Source organism: Paramisgurnus dabryanus, chromosome 4, assembly GCF_030506205.2.
Source record: "Paramisgurnus dabryanus chromosome 4, PD_genome_1.1, whole genome shotgun sequence".
NCBI classification, from domain to species: Eukaryota; Metazoa; Chordata; class Actinopteri; order Cypriniformes; family Cobitidae; genus Paramisgurnus; species Paramisgurnus dabryanus.
Genome location: NC_133340.1, coordinates 33,349,998 through 33,369,437, shown reverse-complemented (window position 1 = coordinate 33,369,437; position 19,440 = coordinate 33,349,998). Strand labels below are relative to the sequence as shown.

General features: G+C 36.3%; 3 protein-coding genes and 1 non-coding gene across 4 annotated transcripts; 1 reads left to right on the top strand and 3 right to left on the bottom strand.

Moving 5' to 3' along the window:
• Nucleotides 1-749: 749 nt before the first annotated feature.
• On the bottom strand, nucleotides 750-857 carry LOC135736160 (U6 spliceosomal RNA). Its single transcript, XR_010527814.1, has one exon. It is a non-coding gene; the product is annotated as a U6 spliceosomal RNA (small nuclear RNA).
• A 532-nt stretch (nucleotides 858-1,389) lies between these two features.
• Nucleotides 1,390-13,952, top strand: chtf18 (CTF18, chromosome transmission fidelity factor 18 homolog (S. cerevisiae)). The gene is made up of 22 exons (XM_065254253.2): nucleotides 1,390-1,595; nucleotides 2,105-2,284; nucleotides 2,419-2,539; nucleotides 2,659-2,884; nucleotides 2,974-3,066; nucleotides 3,162-3,214; nucleotides 3,317-3,458; nucleotides 4,233-4,445; nucleotides 5,353-5,450; nucleotides 5,557-5,680; nucleotides 5,763-5,902; nucleotides 6,143-6,236; nucleotides 6,312-6,410; nucleotides 6,497-6,627; nucleotides 6,762-6,885; nucleotides 7,217-7,441; nucleotides 8,484-8,633; nucleotides 8,764-8,894; nucleotides 10,615-10,759; nucleotides 11,223-11,339; nucleotides 12,314-12,377; nucleotides 13,819-13,952. Exons 1-22 carry the CDS (start codon nucleotides 1,508-1,510, stop codon nucleotides 13,947-13,949), a joined length of 2,889 nt encoding a protein of 962 aa, XP_065110325.1. The 5' UTR covers nucleotides 1,390-1,507; the 3' UTR covers nucleotides 13,950-13,952.
• Nucleotides 13,953-14,073: 121 nt separating this feature from the next.
• Nucleotides 14,074-15,213, bottom strand: gng13a (guanine nucleotide binding protein (G protein), gamma 13a). Its single transcript, XM_065254257.1, has 3 exons — nucleotides 14,908-15,213; nucleotides 14,545-14,642; nucleotides 14,074-14,399 (listed from the first exon to the last, which is right to left on the bottom strand). Exons 2-3 carry the CDS (start codon nucleotides 14,640-14,642, stop codon nucleotides 14,294-14,296), a joined length of 204 nt encoding a protein of 67 aa, XP_065110329.1. The 5' UTR covers nucleotides 14,908-15,213; the 3' UTR covers nucleotides 14,074-14,293.
• A 2,229-nt stretch (nucleotides 15,214-17,442) lies between these two features.
• On the bottom strand, nucleotides 17,443-18,758 carry LOC135735485 (uncharacterized). Its single transcript, XM_065253907.1, has one exon. It carries the CDS (start codon nucleotides 18,342-18,344, stop codon nucleotides 17,445-17,447), a length of 900 nt encoding a protein of 299 aa, XP_065109979.1. The 5' UTR covers nucleotides 18,345-18,758; the 3' UTR covers nucleotides 17,443-17,444.
• Between the last annotated feature and the right edge of the window lie 682 nt (nucleotides 18,759-19,440).

Genomic DNA, 19,440 nt, shown 5'->3' with positions numbered 1-19,440 from the left:
TAAACAATAAATTGTCAAAACACTATATATGACGTTTTTGTTCCGTAATTTTCTCAGTATTGTCCTTTTAAAATGTAAGGAAACAATAGACATTCATTACATCGAGAAAATTTTAGTCAACAAATATTGTCAACCCATCTAAAACTAACGTTAATGCTTCACAGTTTGTTTTATCCTAATGAAAACATTTTTGTTTAATAACACAAATAAATTATTTATAGTGTGTACAAGTGATGCAGATGTATTTGTCTACCAAAATAAAACATTCTGTAGTAGTATTAACTTTAGTAAACTTTAGTTAATCGTAGTATATTTTAGTAATTATACTATAGTACAGTGTTATTACTGTAGTATACTGTACAAATTTGTGGTATAAACTAAAGTAAATTAATAAATTGTAGTGTAATGTAGTTTACTTTAATATTTACTATTGTAAGGTTCAAAAACACTATAATATCTATGTATTTTATTTTCTATAGTATTTTTCTTGTGAGCACCCATTAGGAAAATAGATTTCGCCGTGGTTTATGGTTTAATTGTTTAAACAAAGAACAAATGCACGATTGGTGCGTGTACTTATGACATACACTTTGCTGTCATCTAGTGGGGACAAGCTATTATAGCAATATTAGAACACAGCTTTCAACCAAAATAGATTTTAGAGTAATTTTTGGTAACTTGATGTAGTTTTGAATAGAATTTTTGAAAAAGTTATTTTTGGTAACTTTACGTAATTTTTGAAAACCGCAAAAATTTGGATTCGCTTCACGATTATGCGTGTCATCCTTGCTTCAGGGGCCATGCTAATCTTCTCTGTATCGATCCAATTTTATTATATGTGCTATCTGTGACAGCACAAACTCAAAGTAACATCGACTATATTAAATAGTCCAAATTCTTCTCTATCATTGACCACGATGGTAATCAACAAATCTACAAAAAAAAAACCCTCGTATATATAATAATAGCGCTGAATTGATTACACATTAAGTGCGTTAAAAAAAAAATGTAATGTAAATTTGTTCAGTTTTTTCTTCGTATGTTTGCGCTGTGTGTAGATCTGCAGGAATATGCAAATTACAGCCCCGTAATAAATATTAATATTGCACAGGTGCAAATATGATTGGTCGCCGTCATTCTGCAAATTCATTAGGTGTGTCCCTTACTTGCAAACGTAATGGTAACGTATTTCCAGATTAATCTTAGATTGTAATTTTATATTTTAAAAACGAAAACAAGCGTACAGTTATTATTCTTCAGTAAACGTATAAAATTATACAGAATGTAATAATGTTTTAAATTAACGTATTTAATTAAGATAAAAATTTAAGAGCCTTCAATTGAGGGACTTTTATCAAGCGGATGAAAGTCTTTAAAGGAACCGGAAGTACACTTACATACACAAAAAATTTTGCGCGAAACTTTCTTGTGCACGTTCCGTCATTTCTTTATTTATATGCCAAAATAACTCAAACCTTTGACAATAAACAGAAAAGTAACCGCAAACATGGACGAATACGACGAAATGTACGGCATTGAAGATGATTTTGAGCAGCAGTTTGCGGACGAATTAGAAGTGATGGCTGAAATGGATCGTAAGTTAAACAGATTTGTTTAAGTACATTGGTTGATAATGTAATGACCTTTAATCTAAAAGTGTGTTTAGCTAGTTAAGAGTGCTTTTTATTATTTTAAATGCTAGTACCACAGTATTATTAAAGAGCATTGCAGTCCACTGCAAAGTACTTTCTTTGGTAATTATTCAATGACATCACATGACATATACTATTGTATTACCATCAGTTATTATTGTAAAGATGGTACTTCGAAGAAATAAAGAAATCAAAAATATATCTTGGCTAGTGACAGAATATGATTTATTCGAGTTTTTTTTTAGACTAAATAAATGTGCAATTTTTAAGTCTCATTTTTTTATACTAATTATATTGATAGATCTGTTTGTTTTATTTGCAATTGACAATATTTAAACTTCAAATCAAGGATTGTGATTAGTTTTTATCCAACTGTCCAAACTATCCATAAAGGAATTAGTTATAGACTGTACATTACACTAAATTATGATGATTTTGTAATCATTATCTAGTGGAGCCTCCATCAATTGGGAAAGTGTCGGAGTTCCGGAATAAGAAGCTGCAGTCACAGACGTTTGAAGAGGCCATTGCATCAGGTGACATCGTATCAAGTAAAACCACAAATAATAAACATCCCATAGACGCCACATCAGACACCTCACCCCCAGTATGTGTGGAGGAGGAATCCTTAAGTGAGTCCATTACATTATAATTTATATTCTGACACAAAGAACAGTATGTATTATGTTGCTCAGTTGCCTATAATGCTTTTGTGAAGCGGGTGAAAGTATATTAATAATATACTTACTTTTGTGTTTCCTAACAGCCCCCAAACCGAAGAAACGAAGACAAGATGTGGCAAAAAAGCTCCAGTTTGGTGTTGACGATGATGATGACATCACACCTCCCTCCTCGCCAGAGGTTTATGATGGACCAGCGAGAAATGGGTAAAAGTTTATACTCATAACAGAGGATTGAAAGTCACATTTTATCTCAGTTTTTAGTGTTTTTGGCTATGACAACCCTAGTAGGCACTGTTACTGTTAATAATTTATACTTGTTACAGGCCTGAAATTTCATTGTCACTAAGTCCCGACAGACCAGCGGTCACCAAGATTACAACTAATGTGTTGGATATTAGTGGACTGGTAGCATTCCAGGATTCACCAAAGCGACTGACAGCATCAAGACGCTACGCTCAGAAACGCCCTCCAGCCATCGGCGATTACATCACGGTCACAGACTCCTCAGGCAATAGAGTTTACCTCAACAGAAAGGAGGAAGAGAATAAGGTTTCAGTCCTTTTAGGACGTTTCTTTATTTTGTAGGATCTCATAGCGCGTTGTATTTATTTATTGACGTTTCTTATCCATCTCCTCAGGCTCCGGACCCCAGAGCCTTCCGTAACTCACAGAACGGACTCGGACTGCTTGCGGTTCCTATTGAAGTCATGAAAGAACAAATTACAGAGCAAGTAAGAATGCATGACCTTACATACACAAGCAAACCTGAAAAAAACATAATATATAGGAGGGGAATCTGTCTGAATCGTTTGCCTTTTTACCCCAGCGTCATCGACAGGTAGTCGAAGAATCCCAAAGACTGACAGAACTTTTGAACAGGTGCGTGTTTGTTTTGTGCAGTATTGAATTTGAACCAATTTTACTATTGCTTATTTTTGTAAATAAGAAGTGTACCCATGTAAACTCTTAATTACTTTGCAGTGGTATAGATCCAGACCTTCTGGGAGAAGAGCAGGTAGACTCTGGTGTGGATGGTGATTGCGGAGAAGATGAAGGCTCATCTTCTCGACTGTGGGTGGATCAGTTCTCACCACGACATTATACTGAACTTCTAAGCGATGATGTGAGTTTATAACAGGATTTTTGTTCCCATATTGACTCTTCAAGGCCTTCCAGTGTGCTTGATTGTTTGTTAAAGGGACACTCCACTATTTTTAAAAATACATTTTTAAAAATGTATGGTTATGGAATCCATTCAGCTGATCTCCGGGTCTGACGCTAGCACTTTTAGCATAGCTTAGCATAATCCATTGAATCTGATTAGACCATTAGCATTGCGCTCAAAAATGACCAAAGAGTTAAGATATTTTTCCTATTGAAACTTGACTCTTCTGTAGTTACATCGTGTACTAAGACTGACAAAAAATTAAAAGTTGCGATTTTCTAGGCTAATATGGTTAGGAACTATACTCTCATTTTGGCTTAATAATCAAGGACTTTTCTGCCATACCATGGCTGCAGCAGGCGCAATAATAATACACAGTGCCCCAAAAATTACCAAGGGGACTATTTTCAGGGACTGCGTAATATCATTGCGCCTGCTGTGAATCCTTATCGCAAATTTTCTGTCAGTTTTAGTAAACAATGTAAGTACAGAAGAGACAAGTTTTAAATAGGAAAAATATCATAAACACTTTGACAATCTTTGAGCGCGATGCTAATGGTTTAAGCAGATTTAATGGATTATGCTAAAAGTGGTATCGCAAGACCTGTAGATTGGCTGAATGGATTTCAAAAAGGTAAAATTCTGTTGTTTAACTCTAGGGGAGCTGGAAAAATGTCCCTCAACTAAGCATTTGCTTAGTAATTAATTTACATAGTATGTCTATCTCCACAGTTCACTAATCGCTGTCTGCTCAAGTGGCTAAAGCTATGGGATACCGTGGTCTTTGGTCGAGAAAGGAAACCCCGTCCGGCCCACCCGGAAGTCAGGTCAAATGTTACGAATGCCCAGAATCAAAATCAGTCTCAGCGGTTTAAAACCAAGAGTCAGATCACAGAAGAGATACTGGAGGCTGAACTGGACCAGTATAAAAGACCTAAATTTAAGGTGACAAACTGTTTTTACGTGTAAATTTAACACCGACATCTATTTCAATTCAGTAAAAATATATTAGAAAAAAACTTTATTAAAATACCAACATCATATTTTTTCAAATAAAGGTACCCAGGAAAATATGTTAATTTTTTTACTAAGAATATTGCTGTTTTTTTTACAAATTAATTATGTAACGTTATGCAGATTAAGTTCATGGTGGCCTGGATTTTACATTGTGCTTTGTTAAATGCATTTTTAAGGGTTGTGCACACCAAAACTTTTAAACTCTTCTTATTGTTATTGGAAACAATTAAAAACATGCACCGGCCGCGGGCGTAAAAGGTTTGGTGTGCACGCCGCTTTACTCTATTAAAGGGGACAAATTATACGATTTTAAAGAAGTAAGTCTTTGGCATCCCTAGAGTGTGTATGTAAAGTTTTAGCTCAAAATAAATTATTATTATAAGCTCATTTGCTATAGCATGTTAAAATTGCCACTTGGTAGGTGCGAGCAAAAATGTGCCGTTTTGGGGTGTGTCCTTTAAAATGCAAATAAGCTGATGAAATGCAAACACTGATCGCCATAATGGTGGTTTGTTGAAATTGAAACTCAGTTGTGCTGTTGATTTATTATTTTTTCTCTCTGCACTAAATGGCAGTGCCATGGTTGGATATTACAATAATACCGCCCCTTAATCTGCACTAAGACTCACTACATGTCACAAAAGAGGCAAAATCTAAATCACCTATTTTTTCACATGCTTGCAATGACTGGTTTACCAAAACAAACTAACTGGGTTGTTCTTATTCACGTTTTCTAGGTTAATAGAAGCACTGGGGACCCAATTATAGCACTTGAACATAGAAAAAGCCAGATTTAAAATGCTTGTTGTTTAACTGTGTGTCTTATATTACATAGGCCGCACTCTTATCCGGACCTCCTGGATTAGGAAAGACAACGCTAGCTCACATTATTGCCAAGCACGCTGGATACAACGTGGTAGAAATCAATGCTAGGTAAAGCAAAGCAAGCTACTGATGTCATACAAACGTTTTCCATTTGTAAATAAAACTATGCACACAAATGCATACACGCAAACTTATAGTGTTGATCTTTTCTCAGCGACGATCGCAGCGCAGAGCTCTTTCAGAAACGGATCGATACCGCGACACAGATGAAGTCAGTCCTGGGAGCCAATGAAAAGCCCAACTGTCTCATTATAGATGAAATTGATGGAGCTCCTGCAGTAAGAGCTAATATCAATCTCTCTATCTTATTGGTAATTAGAATCAAGCAGCCATCTCTAATTCTGTTTCTGATTGGATCAGGCTGCCATCAACATCCTGTTGGCCACCCTGAACAGAAAGGACAGCAAAGAAGGAGAAGAGTCGGGAGTTAATGCGTTAAAAAAGAAAAAGAAGAAACAGACGGTGCTGCTTCGCCCAATCATTTGCATCTGCAATGACCTGTAAGCCACACATCTATTCCATTGTTTGATCAAAGTTCAGTGGCCGGTTGCATAAAACTTTAAGGCTAGTCTTAAAAGTTAGTCATGAATTTTTTTCTTCAAGACTGATCATAACTGTTTTAAGTATGTTACATAGAAAGGTAGATTGGTCTTATTTAAATACAAATAATAAGAATTTATCTTACGAATATATTATAAAGTTTTACTCAAAAAATTTGAACCCACTGTCGCCCCTCCCAGTTATGTTCCAGCTTTGAGACCGCTGAGACAGCAAGCATTTCTTTTGACCTTTCCACAGACGCTGCCCTCCCGGTTGGCTCAAAGACTAACAGAGGTTAAGCACCTATATTATATGCATGCAACAAATAAATGTATTAAGAAAAAGCCTTAACATGTATTGTATGTGTAGATCACACGTCGACAGGGTATGAAGGCAGACACGGGCACACTGATGGCCTTGTGTGAGAAAACAGACAATGACATCCGTTCATGCATCAACACATTACAGGTGAGATAAATCGATGTCACTCATCCAGATTGACCTTAATGCTCATCTGTTACTTGTAATAGCCTGCTTTCACTGTTTATGTGTAGTTTTTACACAGTCGTGGTCAGAAGCACCTGGATCAGCGCAGCGTTAGTTCCATGTGTGTTGGATTGAAAGACCAAAACAAGGGACTTTTCTCAGTTTGGCAGGAAATCTTCCAGCTTCCCAGACTGAAACGGTACATTAAATCACATACTCTTAAAGCAGATCAAATATGCACTGGCCATTTGTCCTTTATGTAAAGTGTTTTATTGTTTACTACTTTATCAATTGTAAAATCTCTGTTATTTGGTTGTTGGTGTTGCCATTTAGGAAGAGGATTGGCGGAGATCCTTTTGCAGGGTTTGATGAGTCGGGACCTAAAGATGGTGCACAAAGATTTCAAAACATCTTACATCTGGTCTCTTCTAATGGAGAGCATGAAAAACTTACTCAGGTAAGTCTCTACATATTGCTTTGTTTCAATGGATTATACATTTTTTATCAGTTTGTTTGTCCCTCAGGTCTTCTTTTATTGTTTCTCCCACTGTCTCCCAAGTTATACATCTTTTTGCTTTTATAACTTCCCTCTTTAGATAAGTTTTAGATTTGTTTTATTGCTGGTGCACCCCAAACCTGCTATAACAACTTCTTTGCAAAGTTTCAGTGACATAGTGACCATTTCGCAAAACGGTAAAATGTGCATATGGTTAAATAAATAGTAATAATTGTTTTTTTGAATGAGTGTGTGACCGACACAATGCTTATTCTCCCTTTCTTTCTTTCAGGGTCTATATGATAATTTTCTCAGCATGAAGCTGAAGGATCCTGGGATGTTGGGTGTGTGCTCGGGGCTGGACTGGTTGTGTTTCTCAGATGTACTGAATGAGTTTATCTTACACGGACAAAACTATTCACTCATGCGCTACTTACCTTTCCTGCCTGTCGCGTTCCACTACCTGTACGCCGCAAACTCCGTCCCCCGAATCAACTATCCAAACAGTCACTATGAGGTGAGAAAGAGAGTACATGTCGTGATCCATAATATCCTTTCTTTTCCCTTCTATGGATACCGTCTGAGCCTGCATACTCACACTGTCACATGCTATATAATACATTTGAAGCTTTCGGTAGCTTTTTTTTTCGGTAGACTTTTTTGGTCGAGCACCCACTTTAAAGGTCACCTAATATGAGAAATTCACTTTTATATGCAGTTTAAACATAGTTGTGTCGTCTGTGTGTAAGCACAACAACCCTGTAATGATAAAAATCTGACCACTTCTATTTTTAAATACCAGTCTTATGGGACAATCTGTTGGCCTTTTCTGAACAAACTGACATCACTTTGCGCAAGCCCCGCCCACAACCGTCCAAAGACCACAGTTAGGACATAATTTTAATTTAAAATCTTCTTTACGTCATTTATTACCGCTTGTTCACTATGAACAATGAAGTGAAATGATTGTCTTATTAAAATGAAAAATGTTAATAACCAAGAAGATCTGGGGCACCATTCACTTCCATAGTATTATTCTTTCCTACAATGGAAGTGAATGGTGCCCCAGATCTGCTTTGTTACAAACATTTTTCTAAATATCTTCCTTGTATTCAGCAGAACAAATAAATGTATACAGGTTTGAAATAGGGATGCATAACAATTAATTGCGAAATGTTAATTTACAAATGTTATTAATTTAAGAAATGTTAACGTGTGTATATACATTTGTATATTTATGTTTAATTTATATTATCTATAAATATAAATATTAAATATATAAATATTTATTCTTTCTTATAATTATACATGCATGTTTGTGTATTTATATATACGTAATTATTATTCACAGTTCACACACACATATATGATGTAAACAAAAACTTTTATTCTGCTATAGATTAATAACGATTAATCGTTATGCATCCCTATATTGAGGATGAGAAAATGATGACAGAATTTCATCTGTCGATGTGCGTTCATTTGTTTTGTTTTCTCTTATTTTAGTTTTTCAGCCATGACAACAGTTTGAATCAAATAAGTTTTTCATTTATTTCTAGGCTTTAACTAAAACCCAGCACACAAAGAACGCACTGCTGGCCATGTTGAATGATATCCCTCCAGCAATACAGACCCGCGTTTGCTTAAACAGTCTCTGCTTGGACGTCATCACCCTTTTGCTGGAGCTCATCTCTCCTAAACTGCGGCCAGTAAGTGTTTGTGTCAAAGCATAAAAAGTATTCTTTACTGCAAAGCATTGTGCTCGCAACACCATGGTAATGGGTTTGATTCCCATGAAATGCACGTGAGAAATTAAGTTTTGGTTTGTGTTTGTGTCAGGTCAACCCTCAACTTTACAGCACTAGAGAAAAGCAGCAGCTCTGTGATTTGATTGACAACATGATCAACTACAACCTGACCTACAGACAGGACCGTACGCCTGAAGGACAGTACATTTATGTGTTAGAGCCGTGAGTACATACAAATCCTGAACAACATGAACCTGTCCCATTAGTCTACCACAGTTTGGGCTGGGTGATACTATGATTAATAAAGATATAATAATATATTACATATTTTTAACTCATTCCCCGCCAGCATTTTTTGTGATTTTCACAAAAGTTTCAATTCAAAAAAATGTCAAGGAAACGTTTCTTCTAGAAATATATAAACATACAAATATATCAAATGAAAGAACAGATCCTTTGCTTTCAATCAAACAAACAAAACGGGGAAAAACTTTTTATCCTATATATATATTTTCTCTGCTTATAACTCTTAAATATGGGTCTTTTTCCTTTAAAAATAATTTTTAGCAAAAGAGCTGAAATAATTGCATTTTTGTGAAGGAATTTTGCTAGAGATCATATTCAGAACGATTATCAAAACATACATAAGGGCAGTTTCCCGGACATGGATTATCTTAAGCCTTACTAAAAACATTACTTGTGTGTAGGGATGCTAAACAATTAAAGGTGCTCTAAGCGAATTGAAGCGTTTTAGACCATAAAACATTTTTTGTTACATACCGGAAACATCTCCTCACTATCTGCTTGCTGCCTGTCCGCTGATCAAACTGTAAAAAAACGCGATCTCTGTAGACAGCCGAGGCTTCACAAACGGCAATATCAACAAATGGCCAAACCTAGCATCACAAAACTAAACAAAGTATTCCAGCCAATAAACGACAAGAAGGATTTGGGGGTGGGGGTTGGGCGCGTTCATGAAAGCACGGAAGGGAGGGGGAGGAGTTAGCTACGCTCTGTCTGTTTGAAAACAGTTCAAACATCAACAGGAAGTGACGTCGCACATTATTCGCTTAGAGCGCCTTTAATCGCGATTAATCGTTAGCAGAATAAAAGTTTTTGTTTACATCACATATGTGTGTAAACTGTGTATAATAAATATGTATATATATATATAAATATGAACACATTCATGTATAATTTTAAGAATTTTTTTTATATATTAAGTATTTATATTTATATATAATATAAATTGTACATAATTATACAAATGTTTATACACATGTAAACATTTCTAAAACATATACATGCATGTGTGTACATTTATTTAAACAAAGTTATTATACACAGTTCACACACACATATATGATGTAAACAAAAAATTTTATTCTGCTAACGATTATTCGCGATTAATCGCGATTAATCGTTAAGCATTCCTACTTGTGTGCATTTTGAGTCAAAACAAAGGGCACTGATGTATTTTAAGATATGTCACTGCAAGTTGTTTCCAGTTTTGACTGCTCTTACATTTATTTTAGTCTAGTACTAGTATAATCCCTGTCTGGAAAACCACCCCTTAGAGTTTAAAATTAGTAAATAACGTTTTGGCTTCATTTTTGTTTTCATAAATTGGGTAATTGCGGTATTGCAGATCAACATAAAAATTCTTTAGAAACACGTTTTTTTTTAATGCAAATGTTTTCTTTTTTTCTTTTAATTGTCAATGGCGGGGAAAGAGTTAAGAACAGCGTTTTGCCTTTTAAATAAGATGGATTATTAAGTTTACCTCCCTATACTTTTTAAAACATCACATCTCCATCACATCTTTTCATTAGAATCCATTTTTTACATTCTCATTTATTTATCAAAAAAGTTATAGAAAAGGCTTATGGTGTTTATTATCCTCTTTTCAAAGTTTTGTGACATTGCGTGCTTATTTTCATAGCAACATAGAAGATGCGGTCCGGTTTCCGGGTTTGCCTCCGCGGAGACAGTTGACCTATCAGGTGAAGCAGCTGATCGCCAGGGAGACGGAGTTAGAAAAGATGAGAAGGATGGAGAGGGCCCAGCAAAAACGAAACCCACAAAACGTAAGATCCATTTAAACAGACTTTAAACTTATGGACTGATACTGTATAATCAGTGCTTCTGTACCTCAATAGATAGGGAGTCCATAGGGAAGACAGGGCTTTTAGTTGTATTTGTTACTTGGGTATAATGGTATGAATTCAAAAACAAATATATTTATTGTCGCATCCAGTCAGTGATCTGATTTTGACCATCACTGTATACTGCTATACAATGTATTTTGATATGAACAACAAATAACTTTAAAGTCACAATGAAACGGAATAAGCGATTAGTCTTATTTGCCCTGCAATCTTACCCTCCCGTGCGTTTTTTATAAAAAATTAGAAGAGCACATGAATTTTTAAAAAGCTTACAGATAAGTAATTTGTAAAAAAAACAACACCACAATATTCTACAAAAAAATGCGTTTTTCATTTCAATTTCATTGTGACTTTGACTGGAGTCATTTTATGTTGTCTTTAGACTGAGATGGTGAATAAGGATCAAGAAAAGAAAAAAGTGGAGGTGAAGAAACCGACAAACAGAAATCATCAGCAGAGGCTGGAGAACATTGTGAAACAGACAACGGTGGAAAGCAGGGTAAAACATCTACATCCATCGTCCACCTCAAATCCTTTCTCTCTTATTTGACTTGTCTTAAATTACCTCAGCAGTACCGTTAATCCTATATGTATTGCCACAAAACCATTTGACATGTTTTTGGTGTTTCAGAATCAATGCATTGTATCTCTAACAATTTTGTTAAAACATTTACAACATACCTTTACTTCTATACCTTCATAAGGCCCCATGTGTGATTTAGCCAGCTGGTGTACTGTATGCACAAAATTTTGACCAGTAAATGGGCAATTTCCGTCCCAAAACAAATCGAGGCTTATGACTTTTGACACAGAAGTACACACTTAAAAAATAAACCTTTACATTTTTACTTAATCTGTAACCTTACGTGTCTATGTTTGATAGCCAGTGATAACAAGGCATGCCAGTTCTAGGTAAATTCAGAGCTTTAACTTTTATTGTGTAACTTTTAAAAGGATCTCTTGACAGAAATGCAATATAATATACAACTATATTATCAGTGATGTATAAGACCTTACAAAATTATCTGTATTATTACCTTAGAATGAGGCATTTTTAATCTACATACACTGCAAGTCCCCTTACATGGAAGTTGCCATTTCGCCACCGTGTTTCTACAGTAGCCCTAAACGGACAAACTGCTCTATTGAGCGTGTTTCGTCACTGCATTGTCTCAGACAACATGTTAGTGCCATAGTTTCTCAAAGTTTCGAAAGGGAGGGGTGAGCTGTGGACTGAGCCATTGGTTGCAATTTGCAGTCTCACCACTAGATGCCGCTAAAATCTACACACAGCACCTTTAAACGTTTATCCATTATAATGCTTTCTTTACATTATTTTTGCAGTGATCCTACGGCAACATGTTATGATCACCTCCATTAATACCACCGTGTTTCTCTCTACATATAGTTAACTTATGTCAGACAGCAATCCAAGATTAATTTGGGTGAAATGTTTTTTTTTTATGTTAACAGCCTGAATTGGATTTCTTTGGACGAGCCATTGTACCTAAAGAGAAGCCTGTGGTCACCATTACAGGTTTGTTTTTTACCTTTAATGTAAAATGCTCCCTCGCAATTGACATTCACAGTACATTCACACGGGGCAAAAGCGTTAACGCTTGGCGGAAGGCTTGTCTGAAGCGTGGCCAACAGCCAATCACGGTGGCCGCAACACATGCTCTCCGGTCTTGCATAAACGTAATTGGCTGGTTCGCACTAGGTTAAGGCAATTTGATTGGCTGACACACGCGTTGGCGCTTGAAAAGTTAAAAAAATGTTCAACTTCTGCCGCGAGCAACGGCAGTGACGCGACGTTGACAGATCCACAATTCAGTTCGGCAAAGCATGATGTCAACCATTAAAAGTAAATGAGAAGCGTTAAAGGAATATTCCATTTTCTTAAAAGAAAAATCCAGATATTTACTCGCCACCATGTCATCCAAAATGTTGATGTCATTCTTTGTTCAGTCGAGAAGAAATTATGTTTTTTGAGGAAAACATTGCAGGATTTTTCTAATTTTAATGGACTTTAATAGAGCCCAACATTTAATACTCAACTCAACACTTAACAGTTTTTTTCAACGGAGTTTCAAAGGACTCTAAACGATCCCAAACGAGGCATAAGGGTCTTATCTACCAAAACGATTGTCATTTTTGACAAGAAAAATAAAAAATATGCTCTTTTAAACAACAACTTTTCGTCTAGATCCGGTTGTGATGCGTCAGCGTGACCCCACGCAATACGTCATGATGTCAAGCGTTCACAGAGGACGAACGCGAAACTCCGCCCCAGTGTTTACAAGTGTTGAGAACGAGGACCGTTCCTACGTTGTTGTATGTCAACTGATACTAATTAATGTATTTGTGTCAGTTTATTGTTTACAATGGTCCGCAAATGTGCGTTTTATATATGTAACACGTGACCTCTCTACGTCACTACGCATTTACGTTAGGTCACGCTGCTGGACCGGACCTAGACGAAAAGTTGTGGTTTAAAAGAGCATATTTTTATTTTTCTTGTCAAAAATGACAATCGTTTCACTAGATAAGACCCTTATGTCTCGTTTGGGATCGTTTAGAGTCCTTTGAAACTCCGTTGAAAAAAACTGTTAAGTGTTAAGTATTAAATGTTGGGCTCTATTAAAGTCCATTAAAATGAGAAAAATCCTGCAATGTTTTCCTCAAAAAAAAAACATAATTTCTTCTCGACTGAACAAAGAAAGACGTCAACATTTTAGATGACATGGTGGTGAGTAAATTATCTGGATTTATCTTTTAAGAACGCTTTCGCCCATGTGAATGTACCGTCATTGTCATTTTGTTGCACTGACCCTAATCTGTAAACGGCCACACCTCTGCCCTTTTCTTAAATATTCGACAAAACGTGGTCAATTATAAGGCATCTGCATGCTTGTTCATTAATAAAAAACGGTAAAACACGTCAGTTGATATCACTCTCGACTTCTCTCTCTCTCCAGGTGAAGATGGCAAAGTGGGTGTAGCCATGCAGATCGGTAAAGCTGTGGGTAACAGTGACGTTTGGTTCCGCTTCAACGAGGGCGTGTCCAACGCAGTGCGCCGAAACGTTCACATTAGAGAGTTGTTGTAAATCGACAAGTAAGAGAACGACCCCGATCGAGTTCTTAACTACTTTATTAAATGCACAAAAAAATAAAATGTTCTGAATCTAGTTCTGTATGATAACATAAGCTTAATCATTTCTTGTAAAAATTTACAGTTCCTTCACGTGTCTTTTTATTGTATTGTAAAGTTGTTTACACTTTTATAAATACATGTTTTCACTGATTAACAGCAGTTTTTCTGTTTCTTTGCCTGGTTAAAGTAAACAAGCCAGATTAACTAACAACCAATTCATTTGCAAGTTTATCCATCCTAGTCAAAGTGCAACCTTAGCAGTGGGTGGAGTCATGGCGATAATCGAAGGTTGTGGCGCTAAAGCACCACGCATTTGCCTGTCTCCACCCATGGGTTCTCTTTCAGTATGTCAGGATTCAGAAATGGATCTTCGGCCATTTTCTCCTCAATCCATTTACCCAGCCTAAAAATAAATAAGAGGATGAGAAAGATGCTTTTTATTTATAATCACTCCCCTTGTAGTTTTATTTAGGAATCCCAATAATTTAATACAATCAATGTTTAATGATCTGAATCTAGAAGATGATGTGGATGCATTTCAGACTCACTCTGGAATAGAGACGGATGTTTTCTCTCTATTATACCCCAGCTGTTGTTTCAAACTTTCCACATGGGCGTTCAGCTGAGTCTCATCCAGCTCATCCATCTAAAACAACATGTTGCTTTCAATCTGGTGCATTTTAAACATTCAACTAATCTGAGATCATCATCAGCATTGTAATGCTAATTTTGTGAATATCATAAAGCTTATCAAAATCTGAGATTTTTGCCACTTTAGGAAACAAAGTACCAGTCAGTCAAAAAGTTTGAGTTTATGCAAATAATTATTTTTCTTTTATGTGTCAAAATTTGGCTTTTTCCTATTATACTAACTACTGAGAAGTCTTTCAATAAAATAAAATTCATCTTACTATGACGTTGGTTTAGCTGAAGCACAATCCCGGTTAAGAATCCTTTGTTTCACGTCCACTTCTGTAGTCAGTTTTGATTTCTTTAGCAATGGCGTGTGCGCAGAGATTCACACACCTGGCACTGAGGTTTAGGCACATTCAAAGTAGTTTGTTACTCAAATTCCCCCTCTGCACCCTGAGTAATGTTGAGCTCATTGGCTTTGGTGAAATCTATGTAAAACACATGCAAAGTTGATCACGCCCTCCTTGGCTTTACTCATTGTCAGGGAAAATATATGTTAGAAGCACAATCATTTGAAGTCTTCTTATAGCAATCATTTGAGAGCATCTATAGATATAATTGAATGTTATTAGATGATTGTTTGTAATATGCCATCAATTGATTAGTGTATTAGTCTTATTTGTTTAAAAAGCTGTCTGTTAATAGGATCAGGATGTGTACTATAAGTGTACAATGTTGTTTGTTTGTCTGATCTACACAGCTGAATACATCTGAGAGTCGTGTGCTTTTGCGATGAAGATTCAGAGCTTGCAATGGTATAATGAAACAGATCATTCAAATCTGTTTGTCGTGATAGTTTAAAATGTATAAAATGGACAAAGGACAAAGACTTTTAAGTCAATATATATATGTCTTAAAAGTATAACTCATTGCATCATATTTAAATACTCAGTCATTCCTTAAGGTGGCGTTAAAGGAGAGTTTAATTTTCCTATGTGTTCGCATTACATTTACACATTTACCCTTACTTACAGTGCAATATAATGTGGGCAATCCCATGCTCATGTCAACCTTATTATAAGAGTAAAGTTTTTAACTATATTGAAAACTCAGGTGCTTTTTAAACCACCAAATTTTAACATCTATTACCTTGCTAAAGCAAAGTTATTTGGTGTAATACAACGTGTTTGCATGGTTTATGGTTAAAAAACACATTTTTCCCATACCGTACATTATTATAGCTCTCCCTAAAATATATTGATTTAATCAAAACAAAAATTCTCATTTAAGAAAAATATCTAGTAGAAATTATTTGCTTTGTCACACAGATCACACTAAACACAACAGTCATGGGTTCATGATCATTAACCCTTGTGCATCCTTGAGGACATTTTTGTCCTTTTCAGTTTTTTTTTTTGTCCTTTTGTCCTTTGCCTGCGTTAATGCTAACTGCATAAAATTTGCCACAGGTGTGCATTTTTATTGGAATTTTAATATTTCACCTTCATTTCCTTTAAAAAATTTATTTTCTACTAGGTACACAAAATACTTCCTCTCAGGACCTTTTGGACAAAAATGTCCCCATTGAAACCCATTTAAACTGCAATTTTTAATCCCGGTGCCATTCAACTATAAAATGATGCAATCTTTGTTAACAGGCTATCATTCTGTTGGCAAGGCTTCAAAATTAAAATTTTTACTATTTTTTTACCAGATGGTGCCATTTTTTTAGGTTTGCCATATAAAGCAAATTATCGCTTTATTGTTGTTTTCTGCTTATTATAGAGCCAATTAGATATATTATGAAGCTATTATTGTGTGGGTGTGTTGGTATGGATGTCAGAGTGTGGTTTGTATGTGTGTACTGAAAATTTTATGTGTGTGTGTGTACCTGGTAATTATCACGTTGTGGTGACAAAGATAGGAATACCAGTATTTTTGTGATCTTGTGAGGACATTTTGAGGTCCCCATGAGAAAACAAGCTTATAAATCAAACAGAATGATGTTTCTTGAAAATGTGAAGTAGTAGAAGGGTTTCTGTGATGGTTGAGGTTAGAGAATGGGGCAGGTAAGGGGAATAGAATATACAGTTTGTACAGTATAAAATGCATTACGTCTATGAAATGTCCCCACAAAACATGGAAACCAGAATGTGCGTGCGTGTGTGTGTGTGTGTGTGCGTGTGTGAACAGTTTGAATGAAAAAAAATATATTGTACTGGAAATCACAAGACTACAACCGCAGCAAAGGAGGTGTCGTTTTTTTTTCATAAAAAACAACAGTGGAATTGTGTAAACATACCAGCATTTGAAGGGTAAAAATTCTGAAAATTAATGAATGTTTGGTCATTGTGATTAGAGCTGATGCTGGTTAAAAAAAATGGCATCAGTGAAAGTGGAAAACACTATAAATCTATAATATTTTTATGACACTTTTTTGGACAGGGGACAAAATTGTCCATGTGAACCTAACTTTTTTTTATTGATGCACAAGGGTACCACCCCCAACAAATGTTTAAATAGGATCAAAATGGGTTTAGTCAGCAATAAACCTTTCTCATTGAATCTACTAAAATGCCACTGGAATAATGATAAACCAATCTTCCAGGCCAACACGTTGGATAATATTTGATATCCACATAAGCATAAACATGGTGCCCACTACTTGGCTGATTAAAGTGAATTATAATTGCTGTAAATCAGGTTCAAAACCTACCAGCAGCCTTGTCAATGCATTTATCATTTTCAAGCATATTGCTTACAACAGTACTACGCACCCTGCTCCTAATCAATAATGGTATTGACATCAGGCTTTTCATCTGTAACAGTAGATAGTCTTCTTGTTCATTTTGTCCTCTCTACCCAGTTCTGTAACTCCTTCTGTGTTCTCCACCCCCTCCAGCCATTCAGAACATTTCAGCAGTACGTTCTGGTCCACACCTGGTTCATCTTCTTCTTCATATTCCACATCATCATATCGGTGACGGTCATTCAGAAGGGAGATCTTTACCAGAGGGATGTTGGATCGAGAACCTGACTTGGCGGAGGGGTCTTTCCGGTGGTGAGCCGTAACCTTTCCAGTGCCACCGCGGATGGTATGGAGCTGCTTCCCGTGGCTCCGCTTCTGCAGGAGTAAGGTGGCCTCTGGAGTCAGATTGATTGATAGGTTCACAGCTTCTCCATTGTTTTGTCCACGGCCTGATCCTGAGCATCTTGAGAAGGACTGTAATCTACATTTGTCTGTGGTGATGGAGCTGTTTGTCGCTGACACACCGAGTTTTTTTCTGTAGGATTTTGTTGCATCTTTAGAGACATTAATGCCAGAACTACATTTAGGGGATGAAGCAACCGAGGTGCATGAAAGATCAGTCTTGGAGACGTAAAAGGCGGCGTTCTTACCTTCCCACCAGTCGAGCCGCCGCTGGGTTAAGATTGGAAGTTTGCTTTTGTGTGGAGTGGCTTTCTTGCTCAACTTCTTTAGCCGGTCCTTCACAAAACTCTTCTCCTCCACTGTGTTGACCGATGAGGGACCCAATGGTTTCTCTTTCCCAGAGCTGGGAAGGCCCTGTCGCTGAGTAACAGGTGGGAAAGGCATCTTCACCAGGTAAAGCAGCACATAGGTCAGAAAGTCCGTCTTTGAGCTGTATTGTGAGAGAAAAGGGATGCGATTCGACTGGGTTTTCGCATGATTTGTTGCTTCCTGAGGCTTCAACATCCACTTCGCAGACAGACACCGTGGACAACACCAGACAGGAATAGTTTGGCTATATATAGTCAAAGTACGATGTGGGAATCCTCTGAAGGCTAACCTGTGCAGCTTAGAGAGCTTCAGTTACATAACACATTAAGACAAGCATTTGTGTTGTGATGGTTTTACTCTCACTAAAGAGACAGTGTGTATATGAGGGTGGTGATGCATACACACTTTGGGTTTATTAAAGGTATACACTAGGGTTAAGGTTCGTAACATTGAGTCATGAGTCATTTCTGGGTGCTGTAGTTTAAAATGTGTTTGCTAAAATTAATGTAGAAAAAGTTATGCCTAGCTATAGCCATATAAATCATCCATTTTAAAAACAATATTTTAGACGTGGCTTAGTGTGAAGGAGAAAGTTTAGCAAACATTTATTTTTCTGGTATGAACTCATCAGGTGTTGCATTTGTGAAAGAGTTTTACTCATTAAAGGATTGCAGAGTTAATCTCCTTAAGAGGTCACCTGACCTTCACACACTGTCTACTTACTACAATGTAGGCTACTCAAATTTTATTTCTAATTACTAAATAGTTGCATGCACAATATTGTTTTGTAGAGAATAAAAACAAAAATGTAATAATTATTTTAGGCCGTGAGCATATGCTGGTTTCCTGTATTTCCTAGCTGTACAAATGAAATTAAAACTCTTATATCATACAAATTGAGTCTTGTTGAAACATTTTAATAAAGCCCTTTACATGTTTTAGCAATAAGGTGCAAGGTTGTGAAATTATTGTAAAAGATCTTTAGATCTTAAAAATCTTCTACGACATTAAATCTTTATTGTATCTGTATTGTAATGTTATATTATCTAGACCCATGCTTGCTTTTAAACGGCGCTGCGCAGACCTATCGACTTATGACATCAAAGTACCGCGAGAAGGATTCAAGAGCGACCTACTTTGTATATTTTTAATCGCTCTCGCGGTATTTCAATGCCATACGAACATGTAATTATCGTACCGTATGTTACAGCCGTATAAGCGTTTACAGCTCGTGGACTTGGTGTTGTACCCATAGATATGTATAAAGGCTAGATGGCTCGCCCGCCCTGCT

Bases quoted from the DNA above. Each gene is read 5' to 3' on its own strand.
- chtf18 (XM_065254253.2), top strand. From the start codon at position 1,508: ATGGACGAATACGACGAAATGTACGGCATTGAAGATGATTTTGAGCAG. The intron at 1,596-2,104 runs GTAAGTTAAACA...ATCATTATCTAG, and splicing joins AGTGATGGCTGAAATGGATC to TGGAGCCTCCATCAATTGGG. The intron at 6,886-7,216 runs GTAAGTCTCTAC...TCTTTCTTTCAG, and splicing joins AGCATGAAAAACTTACTCAG to GGTCTATATGATAATTTTCT.
- gng13a (XM_065254257.1), bottom strand. From the start codon at position 14,642: ATGGATGAGCTGGATGAGACTCAGCTGAACGCCCATGTGGAAAGTTTG. The intron at 14,400-14,544 runs GTGAGTCTGAAA...ATTTATTTTTAG, and splicing joins ACATCCGTCTCTATTCCAGA to GCTGGGTAAATGGATTGAGG.
- LOC135735485 (XM_065253907.1), bottom strand. From the start codon at position 18,344: ATGTTGAAGCCTCAGGAAGCAACAAATCATGCGAAAACCCAGTCGAAT.